Source organism: Podarcis gaigeae, assembly GCF_964106915.1.
Source record: "Podarcis gaigeae genome assembly, chromosome: 15".
Lineage (NCBI taxonomy): Eukaryota > Metazoa > Chordata > Lepidosauria > Squamata > Lacertidae > Podarcis > Podarcis gaigeae.
The window spans coordinates 12,569,538-12,586,973 of NC_139692.1; the positions used below are offsets into that span (position 1 = coordinate 12,569,538).

At 48.5% G+C, this 17,436-nt stretch overlaps 1 protein-coding gene across 12 annotated transcripts in view; it reads right to left on the reverse strand.

Moving 5' to 3' along the window:
* The window catches only part of ROBO3 (roundabout guidance receptor 3), a 329,951-nt gene that overhangs the window by 189,281 nt on the left and 123,234 nt on the right, over nucleotides 1-17,436 (reverse strand). For 5 of the 12 annotated variants that reach the window (XM_083713423.1, XM_083713422.1, XM_083713421.1 and 2 more), the window contains exon 1: nucleotides 16,548-17,384. The exons of the other annotated variants lie outside the window; for them this stretch is intronic. In XM_083713423.1, coding sequence (XP_083569549.1) covers nucleotides 16,548-16,620 — 73 coding nt within the window. In that variant the 5' untranslated portion in view covers nucleotides 16,621-17,384. Of the gene's footprint in view, nucleotides 1-16,547; nucleotides 17,385-17,436 lie in introns of those variants that run through there. 12 annotated transcript variants of the gene reach the window in all.

Here is a 17,436-nt window from a genome sequence, read left to right on the forward strand (position 1 = left end):
TCCCTTCCTGTCAGTATCATGAGAACATTCTGCTGGGTCATACTAAAAGCCTACTCAGTCTATAATCCTGTTTCACAGAGTGGCCAACCGGATGCCTCTTGGAAAGCCCACAAGCTGGACGTGAGGGCAGCAGCCTCTTCATCCTACGGGTGTTTCCTAGTGATTAATATTCAGAGGCAGCGGACTGTCTCCAACTAAGTTCTACACAGACCCATAAGAATGTAAGAAGAGCCTGTAGTTTCTGGTATGCATAAGTATTGCTGCCTCTGATTGTGGAGGCAGAGCAGAACCATCATGACTAGTAGCCATTGACAGCCCTCTCCTCCATGTGGCCATCGCTGCCCCTCCTGTGGAAGAGAGTTCCATTGTTTAACTATGTGCTGCATAAATAAGTACTTTCTTTGATCTGTCCTTAATCTCCCAACCTTCAACTTAGTTGGTGTCCAGGAGTTCAGGTATTGTGAGAGAGGGAGAGGGAGAAATTCCATCTCCACCTTCATTGGAAGGGGGACCCACTGGAATTAATGAATCTAAGCTAGTCCTATGATCCATGAACTTCAGAGGCTCTACCCTGAATTAGACTAGCATCAGATGCAACCCAAACCGGCATCCGCCACTGCATATTGTGGTAGAAAATTCCACCATTTAGTGCTGTGCTGTGTGAGGCAGTTCATCGGAAGTTGCCTCATTCCACCATCTAAGCACCTGAAGATGCCAGCAATTGAACCTGGGATGTTCTGCATGTTTCCCTGGATGACCCCTAGTTCTAGTATTATGCAATGCAGCTGGAAAACAGATTTATATCCACTTTCTCCATATGATGCACAGTGGACACTCAGGTTGTGAACATGATCCGTGCAGGAAGCACGTTCGCAACCCACAGCGCTGCATCTGCGCATGCACAGGTCACGATTCGGCGCTTCTGCGCATGCGCAAGTGCCGAAACCCAGAAGTAACCCATTCCAGTACTTCCGGGTTCGGCGTGGTGCGCAACCCAAAATCACACAACCCGAAGCATCTGTAACCCGAGGTATGACTTTACAATGGTACCTCATGTTACGGACGGGATCCGCTCCAGAGGCCCGTCCATAACATGAATGCCAGCAACTTGAAGTGCTGCATCTGCACAGGTGCACAGGTGCAATTTGATGCTTCTGCGCATGCGCGAAGTGCGACTTGGCACTTCTGCACATGCACGAAGCGTGATTTAGCGCTTCAGCGCATGCGCGAGTGGCAAAACCCAGAAGTAACCCGTACCGGTACTTCCGGGTTTCCGCGGGACGTAACACAAAAAGATGCAACATGAAGCGGACGCAACACAAGGTATGACTGTATAAGTTTGCAAGCCTCTGTCTTCTCAAGCCCCCTCCCCCCCTTATGCATCTTCCCAACAAAATAGTCCCAAGCATTGCTCAAGCCCCCTTAGCATTTGGGCTGCAGCTCCAAAACACTTCTGTAAATCGGAAAACACCACATTTTGAGCAAACATCCCTGCGAACAATTATACTGCTACCATTTGGCATTTATTATACGCCAGCCATCAGGGTATTAAGTGCTGTAAGGAAGACACGAAGTGACAGGAGTCCTCCTTAAAGGCCTGATGTCTAAAGCAGAGTGACAAGGCTTTGAGGAGGATGAGACAAGGCTTGAGCAGCAAAGGATGTAGGAAGGGGAGGGCAGAAGAGAATGCTACTTTCAAGGCTTTGAGTGCATTCTTCCATCCCACCCTGCTCACTTAAACTTTCTAGTTTCTAGCCCTCATCAATGTAGCTTCAGAATTGTGCAGGGAATGTCTTTAGAAGTTGCAGAAACTAGGAAAATTGGAACAAAGTTTCCCGGGGGCGGGAGAAAGAAAGAGAGACTTCACAGCTCTACAAAACTTAAGGCTGAAGTCTGCCTCCAAATTATATGTTTTAACCCAGAAACCCTGCCCCTTCCTTAGGCCGGCCACAAATTATTCAGTGAATATGGAAAGTCACTCTTCACATGCCTAGTGGCATGTTTTACTACTACTTCATGGTTCAGACCTGAGATGCAGAAAGAGCAAAGCATTCTCCTGCTCACTGCATGTCAACAAGTCTGAAGTAGATGATGTTAGGGTCATTGGGCTACTGTCGACTGTCATGGGCACATGGGCTGTGATACATCAATTCCCCACCCCCATCCCACCCCCGTCCTTGTACACAGGTTGCCGCATGCTGGCTAACAGCTAAATTCAGGCTGGACACTTTATGACCTGGTGAAATGAGTTTTTTCCCTTCCTCCCCCATTATCCCAGCACATTTCAAAGACCTTCAGTTCCATTCTCCATCATCTCTCCAGGAAGCTGCCGGCAGGAGGAATAATTTCAAGGGTTCTGCCACTGTCAATTCTCTCCCACTTAGCGCTTCCACACGCAAGAACTGGAGCTGGCTTCAGTCTGAAACCACTCCCAAATGCCAACTAATGCTGATGGCTAGCTAAGTAACTCTGTCCATGCGACAGCCGGTTACTCCGAGTTTATTAATCCGGGAATGAAATAAAACCCATCAGAAGCCCTTGAATCAAGGACATGCAAATCCCTAGTGAACAGAGAAAATCCAAATCTTCTACTTTTAGCAGATGTTTATAAAAATGAGTCAGGGGGCTGCAGAATGTTAACCCATTAGCAACCAACAGCTGCTTCTACCCCCCACAAACAACTGAAATGAGACTTGCCCGCAGCTCAACAACATTACAGGGCATGGTGGCTGCAGATCTGTTAAAATTTAACAGCTATGGCCACTGCCAAGTCATTTTCACTCCACCTAGCCTTCAATTTTATTCATTTTTTTATGATTACTGTTTCTTTTATTATTCATACAGGTTATCCAGCTGTGTGACTTAGCTCTGTATCCTTTTTTATCTGTACCTTATTGTAAGCAGCCTTGATTGCTGTTCTGGCTAGAAAGATGATGCACAACGGCTAAAAGAAAGTCATTTGCAGCTTGCAAGGATGAGTAAGGAAAAGGGCCACCTGAACTTTCCACATCTCATGTGTGGCTCTGGAGAGGGATTTCAGTATCTGCTACCCCCAAAAAAGCACCCAATTACACATTGTCATCAACGATTCCCCCACCCAGCACATTCAGTGTTGTCACCTCCCACCCCTTGGACACTTCGATTTGTTTGACGCTTCAACATTCAGGGTCCCACAGCCATTTCACATTCTGATCCTGCCTCCAACTGTTGCTATAGACGTCAGACTCAAAAGAACACCTTAAAAACAGCTAATCTGTCTTGATCCTAACAAGGCAAAGAATGAGCAGGGCCATTTTCTTCTTGCAAAGAAAAAAAAACCCATGAAACAACAAAACCACTTCTTTCTCTTTTTTTAGTGTCCTTTAACAGTGCCTGTGAATTCAGTTGCAAATTCGCCCTCCCCAAGATTACGGCAGCAGAAAGAGAGAAAAGAGTTGCACAATGGAGGCCATTTCCCCACCCCCATAACAAGGGAAGAAAGACAAAACCCAGTGTTCTTTGGTCCCTCCCCAAGTCGCTTCTGGCTACTTCTTACATCCCATAGCTTAAAGAGCCCTTTTCTCTACCCACCACCAAAGCAGGTCAGGGAGGTGACCAGAGCTTACTGGGAACATTTGCAAGTCACCCTCTTGTTTCCACAAGAGCAGCATGTAGGCTAAAATCATTTTGTTTGCCTTGGTTCCCTTAACCAGCTTCATCGTTTTTCAGATTCACACCACTGACAAGAGTGTGGGGGGTGGGGGGGGTGGTCAGCACTGCAAGTTCTGCAGCAGTGGAACAGCAGAACTTTTCCTGGCTCTGCCCCCAGCTTTTCCTTCTGGTCGTTTCCAATAAACAGTGGGGTGGAGCAGATAGCATGTGGGACTGCGGCCGGGGGGGGGTAAGGTAAAGGTAAAGGTAAAGGTAAAGGGACCCGTGACCATTAGGTCCAGTCGTGGCCAACTCTGGGGTTGCGGCGCTCATCTCGCTTTATTGGCCGAGGGAGCCGGCTTACAGCTTCCGGGTCATGTGGCCAGCATAACTAAGCCGCTTCTGGTGAACCAGAGCAGTGCACAGAAACACCGTTTACCTTCCCGCCAGAATGGTACCTATTTACCTACTTGCACTTTGAGGTGCTTTCGAACTGCTAGGTTAGCAGGAGCTGGGACCGAACAACAGGAGCTCACCCCGTCACGGGGATTCGAACCGCTGACCTTCTGATTGGCAAGCCCTAGGCTCTGTGGTTTAACCCACAGCGCCACCCGCGTCCCAGCTTGGGGGGAGTACCTAGGGTCAAATCCCTGCTCACGAGGTGTAGGTTCCTCTTCAAACAAACCATGAGCAGAAAGAAAGGTTTGTCCTGGCTTTGGCTGGTGAGAAGAAAACAGTGAGCCTTGGGGTGGGGGCATAGCTCAATGGTAGGACATCTGCTCTGCATGCAGAAGGTCTCAGGTTCAATCCCCAGCACCTCCAGATAGAACTGGGAATTACCATATTGGCCCAAATATAAGCCGCACTTGCAAATAAGCCACACCTTTAGAATTGATGGGGGGGGGGGGGAAAGACAATACCCGGACTGCTTCCTAGGGGGGAACCAAACTGCCTTGCCGGCAGCCTTCCCTCCTCCCTCCCCTCTTTCTGGCGCTCAGGAGAGGCTTGGGACCGGTGGGCAGGCGGTGCGCTGTTGCCCTGCACTCCTGGGCTGCTCTCACGGGGGGGGGGGCACCGCCGCTCTGCCACTCATAAAGTTGTGAATATCAGCCACACTTTAAATTTTCACAGTCAGAATTTGGGAAAAAAAGGGTGGCTTATATTCAGGCCAATATGGTATTCTAGAGAGCTGCTGCCTGTCCGTGTAGACAAAACTGAACTAGATGGGCCAATGCCCTGACTCATAAAATAGCATGCTATCTTTCTGAGCTGTTTAGAACGTAATGCAAAGCCAGCTTGGCCTTTTGTTTCCACACCGTGTGGCAAAGGCAGGAGCAGCTGAAAAGTGAATGGAGCACTATTGAGCATCGTGCACCAGGAGGCTCCACGAGTGAGTTAAACCAGAGTTTGGTTTTAAACTCTGGTTTAACACAGGAGGAGCCTGCTGGTTCATGCTGGTTGGTTTGAAACTCTGGTTCAATGTTACATGAGAAGCAGAACAAAGAATAGCCGTGTTACGTTCAAAGCCGGGATTCTGATTTAAAACACACCCTTCTGATTTAACAAGTCAGTTTCATAGACCATGGCTAAATATAGGTTCGAAGCTGGCTTATTATTAAACTGACCACAGTTAGTTACTTACAGATGGTTTCCCAACCTAAAACAGCAACAGCAAATAGAGGGACACAGAGGCCAGGAACGGAGTCAGACCTCAGTGCCAAATCTGTTTCCATGTCTACTCTGGCAAAGTTATAACACAACCTAATAATGCCATCCATAACATCAAGGGTTCGTTCACCTGTTCCTCTTCCAATGAAATTTATGTCATTGTCCCCCAACGATGCCCTTCTGCTTTCTACATACTACGGACAGGTCAATCTCTGTGCAAGAGATTAAATGGACACAAAACTGACATCCAAAATGCCAGTATCTATAAACCAGTGACCCCACCCCAGGACACTCTTGTAAATGACCTTAAGGTGGTCCTTCGGGGGGGGGGGTTTGCCTGTCTTCTTCCATCCCAGGGTCCCTGAGGTTAGTTGCTCAAACAGCTTAAGACAGAGCCTTAGCTGCAGCAAGAAGGACGTTATTTGAGGTCCATTTGGTTCAATTTCTCACTTGTTATGAATCGAACGCATGCCTCTCGAAGAGTGGTTCCCAACTGGTGGTCCACAGACCCCAGGGGTCCATGTAACCCACCCGGGGGTCCATGGCACATACCTGTCTACTGTTTGGGACATTCTGCTTTTGGGTGTCATGCTCACACGCGGTTCATGTGATCCGCACGGAAACACAGCCCAGAAGATGTGCATCCCAGTTTTACACTGGGATGTGGTGGCACCATTTGGACTACCACAGAGATATCAACATTTTCAGAAGTAGGGGGTCCATGCCTTGGCTTTTGAAAAACAGAGGGTCTGCAGTGGTTAGCTAATTGGGAGCTACTGCTCTAGCTTAAGGAGTGAAGAACTTGTGCACTTCAAATGTTTCTAAACTACCACTCCCATCATCCCTGACTTTTGACAATGCTGGCTGTGACTGATGGGAGTTGGAGCCCATCAACATCGGAAGAGCCATAGGTTCCATGTCCTACTGGAGAAACACCAAAGGGAAGTGGGCTGCCCACTGGCAAGGCTTGTATGTGGCCCGAGCCTTTTGTTATTTCATCATGAAAACCAAGAGTCCTGCTGCAACAGTTCTCTCCACTGTCGGGCCTTCATAGCAGCCCCTGTTGTGTCTTGCTCAGACAGCTCAATGCCCAAAGGACCACAGGAAAATCACAACCTGTCAGATATCAAGTCAGTGCAATGATCCATCTAGCCCAATTTCAGGCTCTCCAGAATTTCAGGCAGAGGTTTCTCCTAGCCCTAACTGGAGATGCCAGGGAATGAAAGTGGGACCTTCTGTAGGCAAAGGAGATGCTCTGCCACTGAGCTATGGCTTTTGAGGGGAGGGATGATATGGAGCTGGTGTGCAGCCCTTCTGGAGAGCACCATCCAGACCATGATTCATGGATCACACACTTATGTAACACACAACCATCTTACTCAACTTCCATGAAGCTTCGTACCCTGAAGCCTAACCAAAAAAGCTGTGATTTCTTGTGCACACAAGAGATGAAACCTCCTTACACCAGACAGAGAGGGGGCGGGGGAGAAAAGGGGGCGGTTGTGTCTCCTTTCCAAAAGTCAGAATCGATTGAGAACCAGCCTTTGCCAACCTGGTGCCCTCCAGATGTTTTGAACTGCAACTCCCATCAGCCCCACAAAGCCAGCGTCAAAGGCTGTCTTAAACCAACAAGTGAAGAACCAGACTTGAAAAACATTGCTAAAAGAACACAAATCATAATCCCTCATACGCTTCACTGACATGCTCCAGAATTACTATTTTTATAACACCCACCGATGTATAGAGCCTTTTAGCATCCTTATCTCATTAATCTAAATAGCAAACACTGAAGAAAGCTATGGAAAGAGGTGACCCAATGCTTGCTTGGTTGAGCAAGACTTCGAAACTTTGGACACATTGGCATGAACAATTTTCTCACTCTCTAACAGTTAGCATGATCCAAGGGAAACCAATACGCAACCCTTCCAATGTTATTGGACTACAGCTCTGGAATGCAAGAAGCTGTCTTATCCTGGGTCAGACCATTGTGCTACCTGGCTCAGGACTGCCTGCACTGACTGGCAGCGGCTTTGTGGGATTTCAGACAGGGGCCTCTCCCAGTCCTACCCAGTCGTTGAGTCAGAGACTTTCTGCATGATGCAAAGGAGATGCTTCAGGATCCTTGGCCATGCTAGCTGGGGCTGGGAGGAGGTGGAGTCCAACAGCATGTGGAGGGCTACCACAGTCATTGCCCCTGCTCCATCCTCAGGGCAGATGGGTACTTGGTGTGTGGTCACTATTTAAGAGCATCCCGTTCCACAGTTTCACCTGCAAGGCAAAAAGGTCGCCTGCAGGTCTCGGGCTGCAGGTTGATTTGTAGCAACCTGAGACAAAAAGAGATGCACCAACTGTGGCAACAGGGCTCAACAGTGCTGCACACCTGAACAGGGCTCAAGACGATTGATTGATTGATTGATTGATTGATTGATTTAAAGGTAAAGGTAAAGGTACCCCTGCCCATCAGGGCCAGTCGTGACCGACTCTAGGGTTGCGCGCTCATCTCGCTCAAGAAGCCGGGAGCCAGCGCTGTCTGAAAACACTTCCAGGTCACGTGGCCAGCGTGACTAAGCTGCATCTGGCGAGCCAGCACCAGCGCAACACACGGAAACGCTGTTTACCTTCCCACTAGAAAGCGGTCCCTATTTATCTACTTGCACTTAGGGGTGCTTTCGAACTGCTAGGTGGGCAGGAGCTGGGACCGAACGACGGGAGCTCACTCCGCTGCGGGGATTCGAACCGCCGACCTTTTGATTGGCAGGTCCTAGGCTCTGTGGTTTAACCCACAGCGCCACCCATGTCTCATCCCACTCTGTGTCCCATTGAATTTATATACCGTCCCATTGAATTTATATACCGCCCTATACCCAGAGGTCTCAGGGCGGTCCACATAAAAAGAACACAGTATGTAAAATAAAAATAAAAGCAATAACCCAATAATACCCCCCCCAAAAAATAGCCACATTTTAAAAGGTTATGGGATGTTGATCAGGTCAACCAAAGGCCTGGTTAAAAAGAAACTTTTTGCCTGGCGCCTAAAGGTGTATAGTTAAGGTGCCAGGCAAACTTCCCTGGGGAGAGCATTCCACAGATGGGGAGCCACTGCAGAGAAGGCCCCGTTCTCATGTTGCCACCCTCCAGACCTCTCGAGGAGGAGGCACACAAAGAAGGGTCCCAGAAGGTGATCTCAGGGTCCGGGTAGATTCATGTGGAAAGAGGTGGTCTTTGAGGTATTGCGGTCCAGAGACGTTTAAGGCTTTATACGTCAAAGCCAGCACTTTGAATTGGGCCCGGAAACTAATCGGTAGCCAGTGCAGTCGGACCAGGATCGGTATAATATGCTCAAACCGGCTTGCTCCGGTGAACAACCTGGTTGCTAAATTCTGCACCAGAATATAGGCATTTTCCCCTATTACAAAGGAGCACAGAGCACTGTCTTAACCCTTATACCAAGTCAGGTTGTAGACTCTCCTTCCTTGGAGGGTTTTAAGCAGAGGTTGGATGGCCATCTGTCATGGATCATTTAACTGAGATTCCTGAATTGCGGGGGGCAGGGGGGGTTGAACAAGATGATCCTCAGGGTCCCTTCTAACTCTACAATTCTATGATTTTTGGCCATTGGTCTATGTAGTTCAGTGCTTTGTATGTTCCAGTGGACGCGGGTGGTGCTGTGGGTTAAACCACTGAGCCTAGGACTTGCCGATCAGAAGGTCGGCTGTTCGAATCCCCACGACAAGGTGAGCTCCCATTGCTCAGTCCCTGCTCCTGCCAACCTAGTGGTTCGAAAGCACGTCAAAGTACAAGTAGATAAATAGGTACCGCTCCAGCGGGAAGGCAAACGGTGTTTCCGTGCGCTGCTCTGGTTCACCAGAAGTGGCTTAGTCATGCTGGCCACATGACCCAGAAGCTGTACGCCGGCTCCCTCAGTCAATAAAGCAAGATGAGCGCCGCAACCCCAGAGTCGGCCTCGACTAGACCTAATGGTCAGGGGTCCCTTTACCTTATGTTCCAGTGACACTCCAGGCAAAAGTCTCTTCTGGTCCTACCTGGAGATGCTGGGGATTGGATCAGGGACCTTTGGCACATGCACACACTAAAGAATGTGCACTCTGCCATTGAGTTATGTCCCTTTCCTCCCAGGATCTGCAAACAGGATCCGGTCTGAGATCTGCCCATATAAGGATCCCAGGAACTCGAAACAATGACGCAAAAACAGTAGCAGTCAGCAACTGTCGAGGAATCCGCTGGTGCCATTTCCTTCTTCCCCCTCACCTCCCACCAGCATCATCTGCCACCATATGAAATTGAAAAGCCTAGAGTCTGCCAAACTCTCAGATGTTTTTAAAAAAGCCAAACCTCTTAGCGAGTGACACAGCCAAGCACTGCCTGGCCTCAATTAGCTAGACAGCTTTCCAGGGGAGGAAGGAGGAACTCTAGTACTTGGATTATGGTATATGGAAAGATATTCACACAGAAACACACAAATCGCACTGACTTTGAGCTATAGGTGGGACACAGAGCATTCGAGTAACAATAAATTCCAGAGAAAAAAAGACCTGGATTATTTTAGAAAGACCTGCCTCACTATTATTTTTTTAAATTGCTATTTCAGGATGGACAAAACTCCTTCACACAAACATCAATAAATCTTCAGCTAGCCAAGGGCTATCGGCTGCATTTACTCTATCATTGAGCTGCAGTCCTTCACCATGTCTTCCTATATACATAAACATGTAAGGCTGTCATCACGCTATAGTTGTTTTAGCCACCAGTAGGTGGTGACGCTAGCTCCAGTGTGACTACAGAACAGTAGGCAGGTGAACAAACAATCAGTATGGATGGCAAATGGCCAGGCAAGCTGTTAAAGGGAGGGAGGTGCTCCAGAGAGCAGTTTGCCGGGCCCCTCTCTGAAGTGCCTCCCTCCTGCTTTAAAAGGGGGGTGAGGCTTGGGGAGAGCTGTGAATGAAGGGCAAGGGGAGCTTTAGGCAAACTGTGAAGGCAAGGGGGTGGGCAAGGTGTAAAGGGACGGATGTTTGGTCAGGTGTAGAGAGAGGAGGAGTTGGCAGGTGTGGAGGAAGGAGAGTTGGCAAAGGGTTTGGTGGGTAGGCAGAGATGGCAGGCGGAGTGAGCCATGGCAGCAAACCCTAACTTTACAATCTCTCTTTCTTTCTTTCTTTCTTTCTTTCTTTCTTTCTTTCTTTCTTTCTTTCTTTTTTTGCAGCACAGTACAGTACAGTCGTACCTCGGCTCCCGAATGCCTTGAGAGTCAAATGTTCTAGCTCCTGAAGGATCAAAAACCAGAATCGAGTGTTTGGTTTCTGAACTCTTTTTTGGAAGCCTAACGTCCTGCTTGGCTTCTGCTATTGTTTCCGGTGCGTCTGCACAATTGGAAAGCAATCAGAAGTCGCACCTTGTTTTCCAAACATTTCAGAAGTTGAACGGACTTCTGGAATGAATTCCATTCGACTTCCGAGGTACGACTGTAGTAGTAACCTCTGGTTACATAAACTTTGGGATGCACCCACGGCAAACCCAGAAGTATTTTACCGGGTTTCGCCCCATGCGCAGAAGCAGTCCTCAGGTTGCGGAAACCTTGGGATCCAACCGGACCTCTGGAACGGAACCCGTCTGCAACCAGAGGTACCACTGTATAAAGCTAACTACTTGTCTCAGCGCCCTTCGTGCAATGCCACCCGAGTCAATCTCTGTCCTAGCAATGGCATTCCTAGACCACTTCAGATCCATTGCCAGCTTATGGGACCATCTTCTGTTCTGTGCTTTTTAACAGCAGCTTGATGGGCAAACATCAGCAAGTGATAATACTTACATCCATACGCTGATCATTGCTCCATATCAAGCTGATGTTTAAAGGCACAGAACCAGAGAATGTCTAACTTTTACTACTGTGCCTTTTCTTCAGTTGCTCAGGCGCTACACTGAAGATGCTCATAAGCCATTCTCACCACATATCACTTACTACTCACACATTTATATGATGTTTCTCAAGTGTTTCTAAGTGTTTCACAACCTTAACTGTCAATATTTGGGTAATAGCTCCAGGAGGAACCCCCCCCCCCAAGTTACAGAAGGAGAATGAAGGCTGAGAGACATGACCAAGGCTGCACAATGATTCAGTGGGAGAGGAGGAAAAAGCCAGGGTGACCAAAAGCCATAGGGAAGCGGCGTCTTCACTCCTAGTCAAGCACTGAAAGCTACAGAGAAGCCCTGCCCTTTATGATTAGTCTAATGTGAATACAGTTTCAACTCCAATTTAGTCCACCCTGTGCTGTATTAATAGCACAGTAGTAAAGATGTTTTGCATGGAGATGTTCTCAGGTTCAATCTCTGGTATCTTCCAGAAAAAAAGATCCAAGTAGCGAGTGATGGGGTAGGGTGGGCAGAATTAACTATTTAGGATGCTAGAGAACGGTTGCCAGTCAGAGTAGGTATTGCTGGGATCTTTCATATAAGACAGCTTCCCATGTCAGATACAGACATATCAAAGGTGTGGCTTCTTCTGAAAAGCTTCAAGTTTCTCAAGAAAACTAAAAACTAGAGGGGGGGTTAGAGGGAGGTGAAAGCACATGGAAACAAGAAAATTGACAGTGCAGAGTACAGTGGTACCTTGGTTTACGAACTTAATCCATTCTGGAAGTCCGTTCTTAAACCAAAACCATTCTTAAACCAAGGCACACTTTCCCTAAAGAGGCCTCCTGCCGCCGGTGCCCTTCCACCGTTCGGATTCTGTTCTTAGACTGAAGTAAAGTTCTCAAACCAAGACACTCCGGTTTGGCGGAGTTTGTAAACCAAATCGTTCTTAAACCAGACTGTTCTTAAACCGAGGTACCATGTATAGCCCTAGTGGAAGCTATATCTTAGGGGGCGAGCATATGTCCCAAGATTAGCCTTGTATCTGCAGCTTCTTTTTCAAAAAAATTGATCTGTTTCTGAGTAGCTCTATGCTCTCTCCACTTCAATATTTCATGTTCTGAGCTAATCTGTTTTTACAAAACAAACAAACAAACAAACAAACAAACAGAGCCCTTGGTTCCCATTCACTATAATGGGGAATTGCAAAATGACTACCTTTTTTCTCCTTTGGGCCAGAGTGGATGAAATTTACAGGTAGGGGAATCTCTCCAGAGTGGACTAAGCCTGGAAAATTGTGGAGAAATAGATATGCAGTAGGGGCCCTTTGTGAGGGAAATAAAAGTGATTCACTTCCTCCATAATCCTTTCTGGGTGTGGGGCACATGGGTTTCTCTCTTTCTCACCTTAAAATAATTAAGCAGTGACCAAGTGGTGTGCATTCTTGCGTGTACATTTTTAAAACTCTGCAGCTTCACGGCCACCTTTCTTTCTGGTGGCTGTTTGTGTCTTCTGATAGGCCTTTACAGGCCTCCCTCGAGGCTCTATCAGGTCTCTGATAGGCCTTACAATGCAAGGCTGAGTAGAATACTGCCAGCAGAGTTCTGAAGAATTCTAGGATGGTGCTGTTTTTTGTTTTCTTAAAACAAAAATGATGCTTTCAACTTTTTTATTAAAAAAAACTCCACTGCTGTGCTTTAACAAAGCACAATTCAGAGCTCTTCAGTGCTCTACAGGCAACATTTTGGACAGTCTCAATTCTTGCAGAACCCATGGACCTAGAGAAACACAGATATATAGACAATATAGCAAAGAAACAGAGAAAAACGAGGTTTTGCAGGGGCTCCAATCTGACTTGGGGTGGCATATTGCCATTGCACTTTGACTTGGGGGGACCCCGCAGATCACCCTGACTTGCTTTTTTATTCAGTCTTCACACAGACCTGAAATGCATCCTTGATACTTGCTGCTTAACCAAGGATAGCCAACATGGCACATTCTAAATGTGACTACATTTTCTCATTAGCCCCAGCCAACATGGTCAACACTCAGGGATGATGGGAGTTGTAGTCCATCATCATCTGAAGGTACCACATTGGCTATCACTGGCTTGCAAATGGAAAAAGTCTGCCAAAGTACAACCAGCAACCTAAAAACCAGTGATCATTGAATATTAAGAACTTCCAAGACTCAGTCACACCCCAATAATTCAACACCAGCATCCAATTGCATTGACAAACAAAGCACACGTACACACTGAATCCAATCCCCTTTAACCTTCTTTGGGGTCAGGATAGCGTGGCAGGCAGCATAAGAAAATCAACATGCACACACATAGCCAGTCTCAAGCGACTCATTGAAGACTTGTTCCGAAAGCCCCTGTCATAATTCTTTCCCTCTAAAGCTTTCTGACAGCGGCTTATGGGTGGAAGAAAATTCCTCGGACTTCCGGAAAGCATCCTGTTTTTCACATCTGCAAATGCACATTCCAGCCAACCTAGGCCATCCTACGAGGTGCTCCAGGGTGCAATGAAGTTTCCACAGAAGAACAAGGCACACTCAGACAAAAAGGGCTGTGCAAGGTGTTAACTACAGTATGCAAAAAGGCATAGCTATGTATGTTTATTTGGAACCAAACCACACTGGATTCAATAGGGCTTGCTCCCAAGAAAATGTGCCTAGGTTTATGGTTTTATGCTCCAAACCTACACACACTTTCCTGGAAGAAAATTCTTGTTCAATACACTACAAGCTTACTTCTGAGTAAAAGTACCTAGGATTGCACTGTGAATTTCTGACATCCACAGTTTATCTTGCACATGCTTCCTGCGAGGCCAAAAATATCTGATTCCGATCTTACCCTAAGAATACCATATCAAAGGTCACAGAGTTCTTGGTTTAAGCCAGGGGTCAGCAACCTTCCAACAGGTTTAATTCTTTTTTAAAAAAAACCACAACCCTACACTTTATTCATTGTGGCAGTCTACTCAGCTTCCTCTCTGCACACACACAAATATTAATGAAGCAGTACAGGCTCCTGTTTGCTGATCTAACAACAGACCCACAGCTAATCGACAGCCCTGCTTGCAAGAGCAGCATATTCCCTCCGATCCTGTTGCCAGCGCCTGCTCACAGCTGGAAGCAACGTGCAATGAAAAACCAGTCACATTCTCCCCCCCCAAAAAAAAAACACCACACACACATACATTGCAAATGTGAATCCATCACGCCTTTCACTTGGCATTATCCTTCAGCAGCCATTGTCATTCAGGCTAAATCATTCCTTCGATGTTCACCGTGCAGGAGATTGGGAACAGCCAGTTGCAAGGGCACTAACTGGCATGCAACATCCACAGATTTGATAGCATTCAATGTAATAAAAGGAACCTAGGTTGAGACCCTTGTCCACAGCCCCACACTCAACAAAACTCTCTGTTCCTCGCCAACAATAATATACTGTCCGCAGTTGCTTCTTAAATTCCCACCAAGGCATGGGATGGTCAAGTAATAATGTTTTTGGGGGGGAGGGGGTAACCTAAAAATAAAATTCCAGGAATCTCACCATTCTTGTCTTTTCCACCCCACCCTCCAGGACAGAACTAGCCTCAAACTGATCACCTTTCAAGTTTCAGTGACAAAAATCACATCTGTAAACGAAATTCAGATTGGGGTGGTCAGAGGGATGTTGAAACTCTTTTTCGTTCATTCCTAAAGAGCTGGAACTCAGATCCCAGCCCCCAACCCACCCACCAAATCTGCCTAAATTCTAAACAGAAATACTTTACAGCCCCATAATTTAAAGCACTTAAAAAAAATAAAACCCTCACTTTCCCTCCATGGTAAATAAAATGGGTTATTATTATTTCCAGCGCTGCATGTTTTGCAGCTTTAGATTTTGCTTTAAAGCCGACACATACAATGGTTCCAGCTCCAGCCTTGGGCTGCTGCATCCTTTTCCAAAGTGTGTCTTGATGCCTCCTCTAGTGGACAGATTCTGGGAGAGTTTGTGGCCTGAAGATTTTTGTTTCCGCACTCACGCACAGAAAAGGGGGGGGGGGGAGAGACTGCTAAGGGCTTTGGTAGGAAGCAAATTAAGAGCATACAGAAAACCGTAGCGCTGTCTCTGGCCACAGAGAGAGGGACTGGTACAAATCTTGCTAAGGCAAGCTGTGTGCGAACCCCAAGCCAGGGGAGGCCTGGAGCCTTCAATTGTCAGGGATCTGAAAGGTCAGTCACCCTCCAGCTGACAGCCTCTTCTCTGAAGCTAGCCTCTACCCAGTCGCATCCCCTTGTGTGCACTTCTTTTTATCACACTTGGGCCCATCTGTTACCTCAATGGAAAGTGCAAAGCAGAAGAGCCTCTGGGTGAGGCTGGATCTCTCCACACGCAGGCCGAGTGCTCAATTCTGGGTGACATGGAAGGGGGAGGTGACTCCACAATGTGGCAGCTGCGCATTGGGGAGTACATGCACACCACATTTTTGCATCTTACACCTTTTGGACAGGGAAAGCACAACCACTGCAGGTGCATACATTTTGCTGTGAATCAAACGTGCACCAGAAGGAAAAATAAAAATAAATGTAGCATCCCGGCATGTTGTACGCAGCGCATGCACAAAAATAATGGGAAACTACAAACGGGCTTTCATGAGAATCCGCACGTGTTTCACTCCAATCTTCCTACACAGACAAATGCTCTGTAAAGGGAATGATCTACAAAGTGACAGGCAGTGGGTCAGGATTGGTGGTCTAACACAGACTCTGGACAAACTCACAAAGACAAGAATGGGGCAGGGAGGAAGGGGGACACAGTGAAAAAAGAGGACCCCCTTCCCACACTTCTCAGACCCTAATGCCCTCTTGTCGGTCTCCCATTACCATCCTTTCATAGGGTCGTTATCACCAACATCAACCAACCCCTTTTGCCTTTTCATCTAGACTTGAAACTGCCACCCCCAAAGCATGGCTCTCCATTTACTCCAGCGGGTGCCAGAGATTCGCCGGGAGCCTTTGAACACCTCCCTCGGTGTTTCCCTGCCCCCAGATTTCCAGAGCGAAAAGATCTGATACAATTGCAACTAGAGATCCGCCAAACTCCAGAACTGTGGCGCACAGAGCTGTCCCTAGACCAACGCAGGATCCCCGGGCAACAAGGAACCCGTCTCCAAAAGAAAGGAAGCCAAACGCATCCGGATCGTGCGCCTCTGAATGCTACTTTTCTGCTCAGCTGTGCCCAGAAACTGCGCTTTCCCTTAGACGACGGGGAGCTCCGGAGCTGCGGTCTCTCCCGAGAGCTCTTTTTTGGGGGGAGGGTGTAAGGGGGGGGGGGTGGAGTAATAACAGGAGATCTTCAGATCAGGCGCTGGGAGCGAAGCGCATCTTACCTGCAGCGGGTCCCACCAAGGCCGGCAAGAAGCACAGGAAGCTCCGGAGCCAAAGCGGGAGCCGCCGCCGCATGGCTCAGCTCCTCCAGGGACGCATCCAGCAGAGGAAAGCAGAATCCTTTTCGCGGCGGCTCCCCAGCAGGGGGGCGGGTCGGCTCCGGGGACCTGCCCCCAGCCGTGGCGAGAGGGAAGGGAGGCGGTCCTCGGGTTCAGCAGGGGAGGGGTGGGAAGAGGGAGAGGCACGCGATCCGGGCAGGCTCCGGCACTTTGGGGAAAGCAACTCCGAGGCGCCGTTTGCGCACGGGCGAGCGCAGCACTTCTGGAGCGACTCCCGGCGGAGCAAGCACGTTGCTGATGCTGAGGTTGTTCCGGACGCCTGGCTGGTGCTTTGCTCGCCCGGGCGCGATAGCCGAGAAGCCGCCACGCCGTGGAACTTGCTTCAACTCCGCTGCCCCGACCCCTTTGTCAGGCTGGTGGTTCCCCCAGCGGCGGCTGAAAGAGACGCCAACCCGCCTCGCCCGGAGGACGCGCGGGTCGAGAGGAGTTGGCTGCGGTCGAACGGGATGGGAGGCGGGCGAGGTTTGGCTACGGCGCCAGCAGCCACGCCGGAGGGACGCGCTTGTCGAGCTGCTCCCCGCCCCTGTCGCCCCACGGACGGGCAGGGGGGAGCGCTCTCGCTGGCTCACGCCGGATCAAGTCGCCAGCCAACGCGACTCGATTTGAATCTGGAACCCGCTCGGGGCGCAAGGGCAATTCCGCACGAAATAATCACAGCCCGTTGAGGTCCTCGGTTGCCCGCCTATTACAGTAATGTTCTTGTTACACGCGTGTATGAGAAGGGAAACGCCTCCGCTAGCGTGCACCGTCGTCATGTGAGAAGGCAGGGTGC